General features: G+C 44.5%; 1 protein-coding gene across 1 annotated transcript in view; it reads left to right on the forward strand.

Moving 5' to 3' along the window:
- Positions 1 to 15705, forward strand: part of ACAD9 (acyl-CoA dehydrogenase family member 9) — a 386804-nt gene extending 371099 nt beyond the window's left edge. The window contains exons 17-18 of the mRNA XM_069206630.1: positions 155 to 227; positions 15313 to 15705. Coding sequence (XP_069062731.1) covers positions 155 to 227; positions 15313 to 15413 — 174 coding nt within the window. The 3' untranslated portion in view covers positions 15414 to 15705. The remainder of the gene's footprint in view (positions 1 to 154; positions 228 to 15312) is intronic.
- The last annotated feature ends 1567 nt before the right edge of the window (positions 15706 to 17272 follow it).

Below are 17272 nucleotides of genomic sequence, written 5' to 3' on the forward strand. Positions count from 1 at the left end.
TTGCTTTTCCTTTATCAGTATTTTACTGTTGTGTGCTGGAAACTATCACATGTATTCTATTCTTTTGATCATATATTCTTGAACTGCCTGTGCGGGCTAGGTGTAAATATGCATTTGAATATACCATCTGATTTCAACATTTTTGTTTCCTAAGGTGCTGCTTACAAATATGTTCTGTACCGAGTCATTCTTCAAGAATAACTACCTCATAGCTCAGTTAGACAAAAGTAAGTTTTATTATTTCATTTATTTACTTACGGAGTTTTATGAAGGGTTTATATGTTGCAAAACAACCACTTCAGAACACTATACAAGTAAGAAAAAGCAAGGAACTTAAAAGGAGGGGCCGACGGAAGTGAGTCCACTTTGGGTGGCATAAAAGTATAGATGGTACAGAGAAGCAGAAAATTAGGCTCTATACACAGATTGAAGACAGGGTATGAAAATTGTTGTTCCTGGGAGGGTATGGGCTCAAGAGGAGTTCGGCAGAGGACAAAAATGCATCAGTGAATACTTCCAATGTTCCTGAACTGGCAATAGCCCTCTGGCTTTCTCATTGTAGTGGTAGAGTATTCCAGAGATAGGACTTTTAATGATTTTGGCTTTTGGTGACTATATTGGGATTCGCTGGGTGACCCTGAGATTTATTTTTAGATGGTATAATGAAGCCAGTAGTTGAAGGTACTTGGGGACATTTTGATGCAATGCTCTATGTATATCTTAAATTTGATCCTGTGTTCAATTGGGAGCCAATGAATATTCAGCACACAAGTGTGGTATGTTTAGTATTCATTTTATTGGTGGAAATCTATCAATAAACCCCTTTGGTTTGATGAATGGTGGTAAGTTGTGTATTTTTGGTCTGTTATTGAAAATGATCACTTCAGTTTTTTCTCTGTTGAGGCGTAGGAGACTGTCTTTCATCTAAAATGTAATATGTTCATGCTTGCTGAAAAACGGTATGGATCGTGTGAATTTTCATGAAGTCTGAGGAAGATTTGAGAGTCATCAGGGTACAAATGGAAATGTTGTTACTATAAGTCAAAAATGTGTTACATTGAATTATAGGAAAAGCTGCTTGTTGCACCAGTAATTTGTGAAAACAGATTTTACTTCCTGAACTGTCTGGGTGGTGCCTCTGACAGATTTTAAAACTGGAGCTAACATTTGACTTCTGGGGTGCAACAAAAGGCGTCACCACTGACTGTCTTGATTTCCTGCAGATGGGCCTCTGTCTTTGGTGCACATCTACAATGTAATGCAGTGTAGGCACAAAGCCAGCCCTAAGACTGCTTGAGCGCTTTGAGACTGAGCCTAGTGTATGAATATTAATGCATATGTGGATTACCTAAGTCCAGTTTAATCAGTCAATGCTGAAGAAAGTCAGGAAATTCTAAAACCAGAAGCCATCCTTAATCAACAAGTATGTGCTTAAGAAATTTATGGTGAAATTACAGATTCCATTTTGGTTTAGATTTACATACTGAAAGCCACTATTTCATAGAGACTTCTAGTTGCAGATTCCTTACCTTAGAATTTTTCCCCCGGCAACAGACTGGATACAGAGTTTTTTCTTCAAGGAATACTCTTGTGCGTAGGTAGGTGGCGTCATTTGACTCCATGGGTGTCGTTGACATCGCAGTCGCCGTGATGATGTCGGGAGTAGTACATAGACGCTGCCTCAGCGCAGTGACATGAGTTCTTTTCTTTCCGCAGCTCGCGCTGGACTGGCAAGAGGTACCCTTGGTCAATTTGTGACAGACTTTGACTCTTTTGTCGAGTTTTTGTGTTTTTTGTTGTGTTGAGGAATGTTATCGAAGACCGTCTTCAAACCATGCAAGGACTGTCACCGCATAATTTCGGTGACGGATCCGCATCTGGTATGTTTGTGGTGCCTGGAGTGCGACCACAACCTGAAGTCATGCTCAGAGTGCCGGGCCTTGCAGTCCCTCAAGTTTATGGCAGCCTGGCGCTCGACTCCACACAGGTCCTGGTCTCGCTCGAGGGGAAGGTCTCAAGACTGGTTGCAGAGCCACCATCACTCTTCTTCGAAGTCTTCAGGTCAAGGTAAGAAGAAGTCGAAGAAATCCCGTCATCCTTCGACTTGACCCTGTCGCTCGACTGATGTGACGCAGTAGTAACGTCGATGCTTGAGGCCTCTGTCTTTGGAGCCTGCTTTTGGGTCTGCTCCGTGCCTTCCTGAGTTTCCAGGATCCGGGGCGACCCCTGTACAATTGAAATCATTTTATGAGGCCATGCGCCTCATTTTTGGGCAGCCCAACCTCCCTACGGCATCTTTGGGCCCAAGGGGTGGGCCTTCGGGTTCCACGCCAGTGGCTCCAGCTCCAGCCACCGAAGTCCCCTCGGGATCCGCTCTCGGATATGCACTGATGCCGGTCGTACCATTGAGACGTTCCCCGGCGCAGGTTTGATTGTTGACGCACCGGATATCGATGGTGGGCACCATCGACCCTATCCTGATCCCCGATGACTCGAAATTGGACCGGCGTTGGCTAACACCTCCTCCTTCGTTGGGACCTATTCACCCCAGGTTGGATTCTGACCCTTATTCTTATGGGTGCAAATTAGGGGAAGGATTGGAGGGGTCCCTGGACCCTTATGAATACCAGAATGACCCTAACTTGGACTGGGCACAGGAGTTGGGCGAGGCCAATAGTGAGGATACCTCTCCAGATGCTGGCATGCTGTCTCCTCCTACTGTGGCTACGGCGGAGGGAGCACCTTATTCCATGGTGGTCAGTAGGGCGGCTAACGTCTTCGGTTTGAGCTGCCTACTATTCAGGTCAGGTCTAATCTAATCTCCTGACGGAGGCGCTTCAACCAGGGGCTTCCACATCAGAGCCTCTTCTTCCATCCAATGAAGCCCTCACCGATGTCCTTTTAGGTACTTGGTTCCATCTCAACACAGGGGCTCCTGTGAACAGAACAATCGCACTCCACCATTGGCCTGCCCCGAACAACCCTAATTTCCTATCCCAACACCCCACGCCTGAGAGCCTTGTTATCCAGACATCCTCATCCTAGGGTGCATTCCCTTCTACACCTCCGGATAGGAAATCAAAAAGGCTGGAACAATTTGGGAAGAAGATGTTTTCTTCCTCCAGTCTCGCACTGCGGTCAGTGAACACCACGTGCCTTTTGGACCTTTATACTCACTCTTTGTGGGATACAGTCGCACTAGTTCTGCTGCAGATACCGGAGGAGGCCCGTGTTATCGTCTCCCAAGCTGTCACCGATGGGAGAGACACGGCTAAGTTCACTATCTGATGTGACTGGACACAACCGACTTTATGGGTAGATCGGTTGCAATGACGGTGGCCTTGAGGCGCCATGCCTGGTTACCTTCATTTGCTTTCTTAAGGGATTACCAACAGACTCTTATGTCCCACTGGGAAACCATCACTACGGACAGGTGGCTTTCGCAGATTGTTCGAAGGGGCTACTCCCTCCCCTTCGAATCTGCCCCACAAGCCATGTCTCCATCATTCAGCCGTATACCGGAGGATCATTTGGCACTTCTCTGCTAGGAAGTTGCAGCTCTCTTGGCCAAGGGAGCCATAGAGAAGGTCCCTGGAAGGTTGTGGTTGTTATTCCCGCTACCTTCTGGTGCCCAAAAAATACAAGGGCTTATGTCCTATCCTATACCTTCAGACCCTCAATCTCTTCGTCAAGAAGGAGAAATTCAAAATGTTCACCCTGGCTCAGGTCCTGTCTGCCTCATACCCAGAAGACTGGATAGTGGCATTGGACTTGCAGGACGCTTATTTCCCATATTCCGATCCTGCCTGCCCACAGACGTTACCTACAATTCGTGGTAGGTGACAAGCACTTTCAATATACTATGCTCCCGTTCGGCTTTACCAGTGCCCCCTGGGTGTTAACGAAAGTGATGGCGGTAGCTACAGCTCATCTGCACAGGTTGGGGGTTTGTCTTCCCCTACCTCAACGACTGGCTGTTGAAGGCGGATTCGCCCCAGAAAGTCGTCTCCCAGCTTCAGACTGCAGCAAACTTCCTGCACACGCTGGTGTTCACTATAAACGTGCCAAAGTCACACTGACTTCCTCTCAGATGCTGCCTTTCATCAGAGCTGTTCTGGACACAGTGTAGTTTCGGGCCTACCCTCCGGAAAAGCGAGTCCAGAATATTCAGGCTATGATTGCGATCTTTCAGCCTCTATCTTGGGTTTCGGTGAGACTAACTCTGAGGCTGCTGGGCCTCATGGACTCCTGCATTCTGTTAGTGTCACATGCCGGATGGCATATGCGGGCTCTGCAGTGGGACTTGAAGTTCCAGTGGGTGCAACATCAGGGAAATCTCTCAGACGTGGTCCAGCTCTCAGAGGGGACTGCAAAAGACCTGCTGTGGTGTTTTTTGAATTGTTATTGGGTCAACGGCAGATCCCTCTTCCTTCCCCAGCCAGATCTATCTGGAGTGACAGACGCGTCACATCTAGGGTGGAGCAGCCACATGGGAGAGGCAGAGATCGGAGGCCTCTGGTCTCCGGCGGAGTCTGGACTCCATATCAACCTTCTGGAGTCCCGGGCGATCAGGTTTGCATGGAAAACATTTCTTCCCTCTCTAAAAGGGAAAGTAGTGCAAGTGTTGACGGACAACACTACTGTCATGTGGTACTGCAACAAACAAGGCAGAGTAGGGTCCTGGACCATTTGTCAGGAGGTGCTACACCTCTGGACATGGCTGGCACATCAAGACATCACCCGAGTGGTTCAACATCTGGCGGGCTCTCAGAACACCAGAGCAGATGAACTCAACTGTCCTTCGGGAGGATCTTCTGCCACAGTAGCAGGGGACGATACTTCACCTGAACCTGTCCAATCTCTGCCTTCATGCGTAGAGATTGACCGGCAACAGTTGATGGCTTTTGGCCTCCCACCTGAAGTCTGTGATGTAATCTTGGCAGCCAGGAGTCCCTCCACCAAAACGGTATAAGCCTGTTGTTGGCATACATTTGTGGCATGGTATACCAACGAATCTGTTGATTCCCCTCTCTGCTCCTCTTTCTGAGGTCCTTTTGTTCATTCTTTCTTTGGCCCAACAGGGCTCTGCTTTGGGCACACTTAAGGGCTATTAATCGGCTATCTCAGCCTTTCTTAAGTTGCCTGATCAGCCTTCACTCTTTAAGTCTCCTACCGTTAGTAGATTCCTTAAGGGCCTCACCCTTTTGTTTCCTCCCACTCCGTTTATCATGCCTCAGTGGGACCTCAATCTTCTCCTTACTTACTTAATGTGTGCTCTCTTTGAGCCAATGCACAATTGTCCCTTATAGCTCCTTACTTTCAAATTTGTTTTTCTTGTTGCCATCACTTCTGCTCGCAGAGTGAGTGAGCTCCAGGTTCTATCTTCTAAGCCCGCATTTTTGTCTGTGCACCCTGACGAAGTGGTGTTATTCACTAAAGCTTCCTTTCTTCCCAAAGTAGTTACACCTTTTTCATGTAGGCCAGTCCATCACTTTGCCTACTTTTTATGCACCTCCACATCTTGCTCATGAAGAGGAGAGACTCCACCATCTGGATTCAAAAAGAGGGTTGGAGTTCTGTCTCAATTGTACTAAAGATTTCCGGGTGGACGATCAACTCGGCGGTGCAAAAACATACCATCTCACGATAGGTACTTCTTTGCATCAAAATGTGCTAAGCTTTGACCAAGAAGCAACCCCTTGAGGGCTTGCATGCTCATTCCACCAGAGCAACTGCTGCTTTCACAGCATTAGCACGCAGAGTTCCTGTCCTGGATATCTGCCAGGCAGCAACGTGGGCATCCCTGCACACATTTACTAAACATCACTGCCTGGATAGTCAGGTCTGTAGGGACGGCTAATTTGGTTGTTCGGTCATGCAGGACTTTCTAGTATGATCTTGGCTCGCAGCCCACCTCTGAGGATGGCATTGCTTGGGAATCTATTCTAAGGTAAGGAATCTGCAACTAGAAGTCTATCAGATGTACAAGTTTCTTACCTTTGGTAATGATACATCTGGTAGAGACATATTCTAGTTGCAGATTCCTTACCGACCTACCCATCCTCCCCACTTGCAAACTGATTTGTAGGGACAGGGCTTCCCCATTCAGGGCCTTAGCTCTGGCACACCAGTTTCAGTGTTCTTCGCGTCTCTGCGCTTTGGTGTGGAAAGTTGTGAAAAGAAACTGACGGTTCGATGGCATCTGTCGCTGTAGATACACATGTTCTGCATAGCTCGCCATCTGGTGTTGGGTCGGAGTGTTACAAGTTGTTTTTCTTCGAAGAAGTCTTTCGAGTCACGGGACCGAGTGACTCCTCCTTCTGTTCTCCATTGCGCATGGGCGTCGACTCCATCTTCGATTGTTTTCTTTCCGCCATCGGGTTCGGACGTGTTCCTGTCGCTCCGAGTTTCGGAACGGAAAGTTAATAAATATCGGAAGATTTTCGTCGGTATTGTTGCGTTCGGGATCGGCGTAGTTAGATTCAACACCGCATCGAAGGTCGACGCGCTCCGGTGCCCTTCGGGGTAGTTTTCGATCCCCCGTTGGGGCCTGGTCGGCCCGACCGCGTGTAGAACAACGCCGATGGAACGGACCCCGTTCCGTTTTTGTCCCAAATGCCACAACAAATACCCGTATACAGACCAACATTTGGTCTGTAACCTGTGCCTGTCACCTGAGCACAGTGAGGAGACTTGCAAGGCCTGTCGCGCGTTCCGGTCCCGAAAGACACTCCGTGACCATCGAGCCAGGAGACTTCAGATGGCGTCCACGCCGACAGCGCACCGAGAGTTCGAGGAACAAGAGGAAGAAGAAACCTTTTCGATCCACGAATCGGACTCCGAGGAATTCGACGATCAAAGAACCGTGAGTAAGACGTCGAAAACAACACATAAGAAAAGTGACAAGGCCCAGGGGACGCCACTGCCACCAGGCCATGGCTCCACCCATAAATTCGGTGACCGACCATCGGCACCGAAAAAGGCCCAAACAGTGCCGAGATCGTCCGACTCCGGTCGAGACACCGGCACGCAGCCTTCTCGGGATCGAGAAAGTGCTGGAGAAAAGCAACGACACCGAGATAGCGGTGTAGAAACGGCTCGACGCCGAGACAGCGGCACCGACGAAGATCGACGCCGAGAGGTTTCGACTCCAAAAAAGAAAAAAGCCACCTCGGAGCCGAACAAAGATACAGACAGGGTTTCGGTGCCGAAACAACCCGTAACCGACCCAGGTCCAGGCTCTTATACAGAGGAGCAATCACTGTCCTCTCAGATGCGAAAGCATAGGTTTGAGGAAGAGCTGCAATCCACCGAAGTGGACCATACGCAAAAACGTATTTTCATACAGCAGGGAACAGGAAAAATAAGCACCCTTCCCCCTATTAGGAGAAAAAGGAGACTGGAGTTTCAAACAGACCAGGTGACACAAACCAAAAGGGCGAAAAAGGTGACTCCGCCACCCTCTCCTCCCCCTGTAATTAACGTCTCACCAGCACAAACTCCGTCACATTCCCCGGCTCACACCACCATGAGCCAAGGTGACCAGGATCAAGACGCTTGGGACTTATATGACGCCCCAGTGTCGGACAACAGTCCGGAGGCATATCCAACAAAGCCCTCACCACCAGAAGACAGCACAGCATATTCTCAAGTGGTGGCTAGAGCGGCACAATTCCACAACGTAAACCTCCACTCAGAACAAGTCGAGGATGACTTTTTATTCAACACCCTCTCCTCCACCCACAGCTCCTACCAAAGCCTGCCTATGCTGCCAGGTATGCTTCGGCACGCAAAGGAAATCTTCAAGGAGCCAGTCAAAAGTAGGGCAATAACGCCAAGGGTGGAAAAGAAATATAAGGCACCTCCTACAGACCCTGTTTTCATCACCACACAGCTGCCACCAGATTCCGTCGTAGTAGGAGCAGCTCGGAAAAGAGCCAACTCCCACACATCTGGGGATGCACCACCCCCAGATAAAGAGAGCCGCAAGTTCGATGCAGCTGGGAAAAGAGTCGCAGTACAAGCTGCAAACCAGTGGCGCATCGCTAACTCTCAAGCACTACTTGCGCGCTATGACAGAGCCCATTGGGATGAGATGCAACACCTCATCGAGCATCTACCCAAGGAACTACAAAAGAGGGCAAAGCAGATGGTTGAGGAAGGACAGAACATATCAAATAACCAGATACGATCCTCTATGGACGCAGCAGACACAGCTGCAAGAACAATTAATACATCTGTGACCATTAGAAGGCACACATGGCTAAGAACGTCTGGGTTCAAACCAGAGATACAGCAGGCAGTGCTCAATATGCCATTCAACGAAAAACAACTGTTCGGACCAGAAGTGGACACGGCAATCGAAAAACAAAAAAAAAAGACACTGACACTGCTAAAGCCATGGGCGCACTCTACTCCCCGCAGAGCAGAGGAACCTACAGCACCTTCCGCAAGACACCCTTTAGAGGGGGGTTTCGGGGTCAGGCCACACAAGCCAGCACCTCGCAGGCAACACCGTCCAGCTACCAGGGACAGTACAGGGGAGGCTTTCGGGCCAATACAGAGGAGGGCAATTCCCTAGGAATAGAGGAAAATTTCAAAGCCCCAAAACCCCTACAACCAAGCAGTGACTCAGATGTCACTCACCCCCTCCACACAACACCAGTGGGGGGAAGAATAGGTCATTATTACAAAGCATGGGAGGAAATAACTACAGACACTTGGGTCTTAGCAATTATCCAACATGGTTATTGCATAGAATTCCTAGAATTCCCTCCAAACATACCACCAAAAGCACAGAATTTATCAAAACAACATTCCGAACTTCTGGAAATAGAAGTTCAAGCACTATTGCAAAAGAATGCAATCGAATTAGTACCAAACACACAAACAAACACAGGAGTCTATTCACTGTACTTCTTAATACCAAAGAAGGACAAAACACTGAGACCAATCCTAGACCTCAGAATACTAAACACCTACATCAAATCAGACCACTTTCACATGGTCACGCTACAAGAAGTGTTACCATTGCTAAAACTACAGGACTACATGACAACCTTAGACCTCAAAGACGCGTATTTCCATATACCAATACATCAATCGCACAGAAAATACCTACGGTTCGTATTCAAAGGAATACATTACCAATTCAAAGTATTGCCTTTTGGTTTAACAACCGCACCAAGAGTCTTTACAAAATGTCTAGCAGTAGTGGCTGCACACATCAGAAGGCAGCAAATACATGTATTCCCGTATCTAGACGACTGGCTAATCAAAACCAATTCACTAACAAAGTGCTTACACCACACAAATCAAATCATACAAACCCTCTACAAACTAGGTTTCACCGTCAACTTTGCAAGATCCAACATTTTGCCGTGCAAAGTACAACAATACCTGGGACCCATAATAGACACAACAAAAGGAGTAGCCACTCCAAGTCCACAAAGAATTCAAAATTTCAACAAGATCATACAACGCATGTATCCAACACAAACAATACAAGCAAAGATGATATTACAACTCCTAGGCATGATGTCCTCATGCATAGCCATTGTCCCGAACGCAAGACTGCACATGAGGCCCTTACAACAGTGCCTAGCATCACAGTGGTCACAAGCACAGGGTCACCTTCTAGATCTGGTGTTGATAGACCGCCAAACTTACCTCTCGCTTCTATGGTGGAACAGTATAAATTTAAACAAAGGGCGGCCTTTCCAAGACCCAGTGCCACAATACGTAATAACAACAGATGCTTCCATGACAGGGTGGGGAGCACACCTCGATCAACACAGCATACAAGGACAATGGAACGTACATCAAACAAAACTGCATATAAATCACCTAGAAATGCTAGCAGTTTTTCAAGCATTAAGGGCTTTCCAACCAATTATAACTCACAAATACATTCTTGTCAAAACAGACAACATGACAACAATGTATTATCTAAACAAACAAGGGGGGACACACTCAACGCAGTTGAGCCTGCTGGCACAAAAGATATGGCGATGGGCAATTCACAACCACATTCGCCTAATAGCACAGTTTATTCCAGGAATCCAGAATCAACTTGCAGACAATCTCTCTCGAGATCACCAACAGGTCCACGAATGGGAAATTCACCCCCAAATTCTAAACACTTACTTCAGACTCTGGGGAACACCTCAAATAGACTTGTTTGCAACAAAAGAGAACGCAAAATGCCAAAACTTCGCATCCAGATACCCACACAGGCAGTCCCAAGGCAATGCCCTATGGATGAACTGGTCAGGGATATTTGCCTACGCTTTTCCTCCTCTCCCTCTCCTTCCTTATCTGGTAAACAAATTGAGTCAAAACAAACTCAAACTCATATTAATAGCACCAACTTGGGCAAGGCAACCCTGGTACACAACACTGCTAGACCTATCAGTAGTACCCCACATCAAATTGCCCAACAGGCCGGATCTGTTAACACAACACAACCAACAGATCAGACATCCAGATCCAGCATCGCTGAATCTAGCAATCTGGCTCCTGAAATCCTAGAATTCGGACACTTACAACTTACCCAAGAATGTATGGAAGTCATAAAGCAAGCCAGAAGGCCGTCCACTAGGCACTGCTATGCAAGTAAATGGAAGAGGTTTGTTTGCTACTGCCATCATAATCAGATCCAACCTTTACACGCAACTCCAAAGGATGTAGTGGGTTACTTGCTTCACTTACAAAAATCTAACCTAGCCTTCTCTTCCATAAAAATACACCTTGCAGCAATATCTGCATTCCTGCAGACTACCTATTCAACTTCCCTATATAGGATACCAGTCATTAAAGCATTCATGGAAGGCCTTAAAAGAATGATACCACCAAGAACACCACCTGTTCCTTCATGGAACTTAAATGTTGTCTTAACAAGACTCATTGGTCCACCTTTTGAACCCATGCAATCTTGCGAAATACAGTTCCTAACCTGGAAGGTTGCATTTCTCATCACCATTACATCTCTAAGAAGAGTAAGCGAAATTCAGGCGTTTACAATACAAGAACCTTTTATACAACTACACAAAAATAAAGTCGTCCTAAGGACTAATCCTAAATTTTTACCAAAGGTTATTTCACCGTTCCACCTAAATCAAACAGTGGAACTACCAGTGTTCTTCCCACAGCCAGATTCCGTAGCTGAGAGGGCACTACATACAGGGAGTGCAGAATTATTAGGCAAGTTGTATTTTTGAGGATTAATTTTATTATTGAACAACAACCATGTTCTAAATGAACCCAAAAAACTCATTAATATCAAAGCTGAATATTTTTGGAAGTAGTTTTTAGTTTGTTTTTATTTTTAGCTATGTTAGGGGGATATCTGTGTGTGCAGGTGACTCTTACTGTGCATAATTATTAGGCAACTTAACAAAAAACAAATATATACCCATTTCAATTATTTATTATTACCAGTGAAACCAATATAACATCTCAACATTCACAAATATACATTTGTGACATTCAAAAACAAAACAAAAACAAATCAGTGACCAATATAGCCACCTTTCTTTGCAAGGACACTCAAAAGCCTGCCATCCATGGATTCTGTCAGTGTTTTGATCTGTTCACCATCAACATTGCGTGCAGCAGCAACCACAGCCTCCCAGACACTGTTCAGAGAGGTGTACTGTTTTCCCTCCTTGTAAATCTCACATTTGATGATGGACCACAGGTTCTCAATGGGGTTCAGATCAGGTGAACAAGGAGGCCATGTCATTAGATTTCCTTCTTTTATACCCTTTCTTGCCAGCCACGCTGTGGAGTACTTGGACGCGTGTGATGGAGCATTGTCCTGCATGAAAATCATGTTTTTCTTGAAGGATGCAGACTTCTTCCTGTACCACTGCTTGAAGAAGGTGTCTTCCAGGAACTGGCAGTAGGACTGGGAGTTGAGCTTGACTCCATCCTCAACCCAAAAAGGCCCCACAAGCTCATCTTTGATGATACCAGCCCAAACCAGTACTCCACCTCCACCTTGCTGGCGTCTGAGTCGGACTGGAGCTCTCTGCCCTTTACCATTCCAGCCACGGGCCCATCCATCTGGCCCATCAAGACTCACTCTCATTTCATCAGTCCATAAAACCTTAGAAAAATCAGTCTTGAGATATTTCTTGGCCCAGTCTTGACGTTTCAGCTTGTGTATCTTGTTCAGTGGTGGTCGTCTTTCAGCCTTTCTTACCTTGGCCATGTCTCTGAGTATTGCACACCTTGTGCTTTTGGGCACTCCAGTGATGTTGCAGCTCTGAAATATGGCCAAACTGGTGGCAAGTGGCATAGTGGCAGCTGCACGCTTGACTTTTCTCAGTTCATGGGCAGTTATTTTGCGCCTTGGTTTTTCCACACGCTTCTTGCGACCCTGTTGACTATTTTGAATGAAACGCTTGATTGTTCGATGATCACGCTTCAGAAGCTTTGCAATTTTAAGAGTGCTGCATCCCTCTGCAAGATATCTCACTATTTTTGACTTTTCTGAGCCTGTCAAGTCCTTCTTTTGACCCATTTTGCCAAAGGAAAGGAAGTTGCCTAATAATTATGCACACCTGATATAGGGTGTTGATGTCATTAGACCACACCCCTTCTCATTACAGAGATGCACATCACCTAATATGCTTAATTGGTAGTAGGCTTTCGAGCCTATACAGCTTGGAGTAAGACAACATGCATAAAGAGGATGATGTGGTCCAAATACTCATTTGCCTAATAATTCTGCACTCCCTGTACATTAGATGTCAAAAGAGCATTAATGTACTACATTGACAGAACGAAGAACATCAGAAAGACTAAACAACTATTTATTGCATTCCAAAAACCTCATGCAGGAAACCCAATATCAAAACAAGGTATATCCAGATGGATAGTTAAATGCATCCAAATCTGCTACCTTAAAGCAAAACGACAACTGCCCATTACACCAAGGGCACACTCAACCAGAAAAAAAGGTGCTACCATGGCCTTTCTAGGAAACATCCCAATGCAAGAAATATGTAAGGCAGCCACATGGTCTACGCCACACACGTTCACCAAGCACTACTGTGTAGACGTGCTATCCGCACAGCAAGCCACAGTAGGTCAAGCCGTGTTAAGAACATTATTTCAAACCACTTCCATTCCTACAGACTGAGCCACCGCTTTTGGGGAGATAACTGCTTACTAGTCTATGCAGAACATGTGTATCTACAGCGACAGATGCCATCGAACTGAAAATGTCACTTACCCAGTGTACATCTGTTCGTGGCATCAGTCGCTGGAGATTCACATGTGCCCACCCGCCTCCCCGGGAGCCTGTAGCAGTTCGGAAGTTAGCTTCAACTTTGTACATTTGTATATATTATTTTAACCTTAAATAGGTACATACTTAGTCACTCCATTGCATGGGCACTATTACTACAACACAACTCCTACCTCACCCTCTGCGGGGAAAACAATCGAAGATGGAGTCGACGCCCATGCGCAATGGAGAACAGAAGGAGGAGTCACTCGGTCCCGTGACTCGAAAGACTTCTTCGAAGAAAAACAACTTGTAACACTCCGACCCAACACCAGATGGCGAGCTATGCAGAACATGTGAATCTCCAGCGACTGATGCCACGAACAAATGTACACTGGGTAAGTGACATTTTCATTACTGTGCTGAGGCGGCTTTTATGTGCTACTCCCGACATCATCACCACGACCACGACACCAGCGATGCCCACTGGGACGACCGACAATCAAGGGTATTGCTTGAAGAAAAAACCTCCAGATCCAGTCTGACACCTGGGGAAAAATTCTTAGGTAAGGAATCTGCAAGTAGAATATGTCTCTACCAGATATATTGTTACTGAAGGTAAGTAACTTCTACATCAAGTACATACAAGGTGAATTTAAAGACGTGTTAATAGTGCTGAGCAGCCGTTATCATCAAAATGCTCTAAAAAAAAAAAGTGTATTCAAAAAGTTCAGTCAAAACAAAGCCTCTTAACCATTGATGCAACAAAATTTGCACTCAGAAATAAGACTGGTAACATTGAACTAAAGATGACTACATTTGCATAAAAAAACTAAAATTAAAGACTCAAACATAAGAGACAGATGCAAACATTCTGTCAGTTTTTTCCCAAATCTCTAGGAGGATTGTTTTCTTACTGTCATTGATCAGATTATAAAACAAATGGAAAGTATTTTATTTTCCCAAATACCAATTGATATTCATGGGTGTCTTTAAAATACCATCAGCTGAAACCTAGGAGCCTGCTATAGGAAAGCTGCTTGTTTTTGTAATAGGTTCTACAAATAGTTTATGGACAAATTTGATTCTCTCATGCTGTCAGTTTGTCACCCTGTTGAAAAAGAAGATGCTACCATGCTCAGTTCGCAGTTGGCCAATATGTTAAATTCTCAAAAGATCAAATACCCCTTTGTGTGCAGGTTTTATGGCCACCTCCATCCTTTTTTACTGCCATTTGTAGAAGGATCTGCCACTGGTGAATACTATTGTTTTCAGGATCTCCATGATTTTGTCCTGAATGGAACATGAACAAAAATTACTAGGGCAAGAAATGATATCTTCATAAGTCATAGACAGTCTACCATTTTGTGGTTTTTCACAGTTGTGGCAAGTAATGCTCAAGATGAGATGGTGGAAGTCAGCAGTTCCATGAGTTATTAATGACCCGATTTAGAGTTTGGCAGTGGGTACTCCATTACAAATGTGACCGATATCCCGTCCGACTTATTCAAAGTGTCATAGGCTATGATACATTTGTAAACAGGCCTCCAAAACTCCAAATCAGGCTCCAAATCTAGAGAGAGCCAGGATTTGATGGTATATCTTTTTTGTGAGTATATGTTACTCAATTGTGGTTGTAAGACTCGAAACACTAGCATATTTTGTTAATGTTTTTCTCTTCATGATACTGTTGTGATGTAAGTAGCATATTGGTGTAATTTTAGGGTGGGCTGTTTTGTAGTCATTCTAGGGTGTTTTTTTTCTTGAAATTATGCTTTATGGAAATGTTAGTTAACTATTCTGCTCTTGCCTAATTTGCCATCCATATGGTGTGCAGCACTCATCCTTTACCAGATAACTGAGATAAAGTAAATGCATGCAATTGATGCCATTTGTTTGAGGTCTAGTTTCATCCCCAAATCTTAGTCTTTTGAATTATTGTTCTCACTGAGAATACTGTACATGTGATTATTAACCTAATGTGATACGTATGGTATGTCAATAATATTTTGGAAACCAGAATACTGATGTAATCTTGAGGCTATTAATATATTTTTATAAATTGTTTTTATTTTTAGATTCCCCTGAAAATATGGACGACAGTGTTAAAAAGATTGCTAAGGAGATAATGGATAAGAGATCCTACACATGTTCCCATCCACTTGATAGGACATTCTAGTGAGAAGAGACTTGACAAAACAATCCTTTGCTAAACATTTTCTGTACATGGATAAAACAAAACTTACTGGCTTTTGATACATATTCTTAATTTAAATGATTTCTAGCAATGAAAAATGCTATCCTCATGTGTGCACCCAGAGCCAGCAATCTAAATAGACTTACTGTTCCAGAAACTGCAACACTGATTAATAGCTGTTATCAATATTTATATTACTATTAACATTTTCAAGAAGTGTGTGTACCAGAATACCTCAAAACAGATTTTTTTTAAATAAAAATAATTTCTCCTTTTTGTTGAATGTTCATTTTACAAATGGGGTTTGTCTTGGTTTCATCAAGTTATTATATTAATTTTTTCTTACTGGTTCTCACTTTGAGGACATACCTCTAGCATCTTTTGGAAGCTTGCTAAACGCATTCCAGTCACATAGGCATGGTTGACCAGTTTTTCCATTAACCCCTACCAAATGTCAAAATCTTGACATTTAACTGCCAAGGGTAATGCACAAATGTATTGCAAGGAAAGTTATGGTAGACTGGCATACTTTATATATTTGGTGTATTGCATCAACAACGTAATATGGTTAGATCTGGCATCTGGGAATATTAGCTTCACAGTCAAAAATGTTTGTATAGTGCTCAATAGCATGAATGATTTATAAATGCTACATTAGCTAATTCTCCAGCTTGGCTTTGACAAATAAATGCTATTCTGTACTTTTGCCTAATGTTGAGTCAGTGATCAAAAGGTATTTTGTGGAATTAGATCAGCTGCTTTGGTTTGTATCATTCATAGACATTAACAATTTTCTATCCAGTGTAGATTGTCACACTGTGGAGTGTTATTAGCCCAAAGTTTTACCTTCTCCTTTTTTTTACTGTTACTTAAGGTGAGAGCCATGCCTTTTCCTCTTACCATTTTTAATCCAGCATTGTTATTAGAAGTCTGATCCAGTTCCAATATGAATCATTTTACACATTTTGTTTAGACGTAGACTTACTCCAATTTGAAAATTATCAGTGCTTATAGAGTAAGCTCATCAAGGAAGTATCCCAAATACATCTTTTCAATTAAATAATATTTCTAAATTCAGCTTTAAGATTTTACAAACCATACAGATCATAGATACAAAACATCCTAAGACAATTGTTAGAAATGGGGTCTTTGGTTCTCAGTCAGGTTACCCCCTGTCCAAGCAAGGACCCTTACTCTAGTCAGGGTAAGTCGCACACAATCCATATTATCCTGTGCCCACCCTCTGGTAGCTTGGCTCTGAGCAGTCAGGCTTAACTTAGAAGGCAATGTGTAAAGTATTTGTGCAATAAATCTTGCACGAACACAGTATAAACACCACAAAAATACACCACACATGTTTAGAACAATATAGAATATTTATCTGAGTAGAATAAGGTCAAAACAATCAAGATTTGATAAGTACAACTTAGAATATCACGTTAGATAATGACAAAAAGAGTTTTAAGTTCTTAAAAGCAATAAGTGTCTCTTACAAGCACACAGTACCTGGTTTGGTCCAAATTATCTGCAAGAGACCACAGGGGAGGAGATGCGTGGAAAACTGGGAGGTGTGCGTCGGTTCCTCTGGGCACACACAGATGATGTGCCGATATTTTCCAGCAAGGGCCTTGCATCGATTTCCGGCGCATAGACTTGGATCCTTGTTGGGTTGCAGGATATTTGGACGCCCTGGGGACGATGCAGAGAAATCCTGGGCGTGCAGGACAAAGTCACAGGAGCTGCGTCCATCCGGTGGGCGATGCAGGGAATTTTCTGTTGCACAGCAGACGCTGCATCGATTCTTAGTGCAGGAAGTCAGGCTGCGTCGTTCTGGGTCAGCG

Source organism: Pleurodeles waltl, chromosome 9 (genome assembly GCF_031143425.1).
Source record: "Pleurodeles waltl isolate 20211129_DDA chromosome 9, aPleWal1.hap1.20221129, whole genome shotgun sequence".
Classification (NCBI taxonomy): Eukaryota; Metazoa; Chordata; class Amphibia; order Caudata; family Salamandridae; genus Pleurodeles; species Pleurodeles waltl.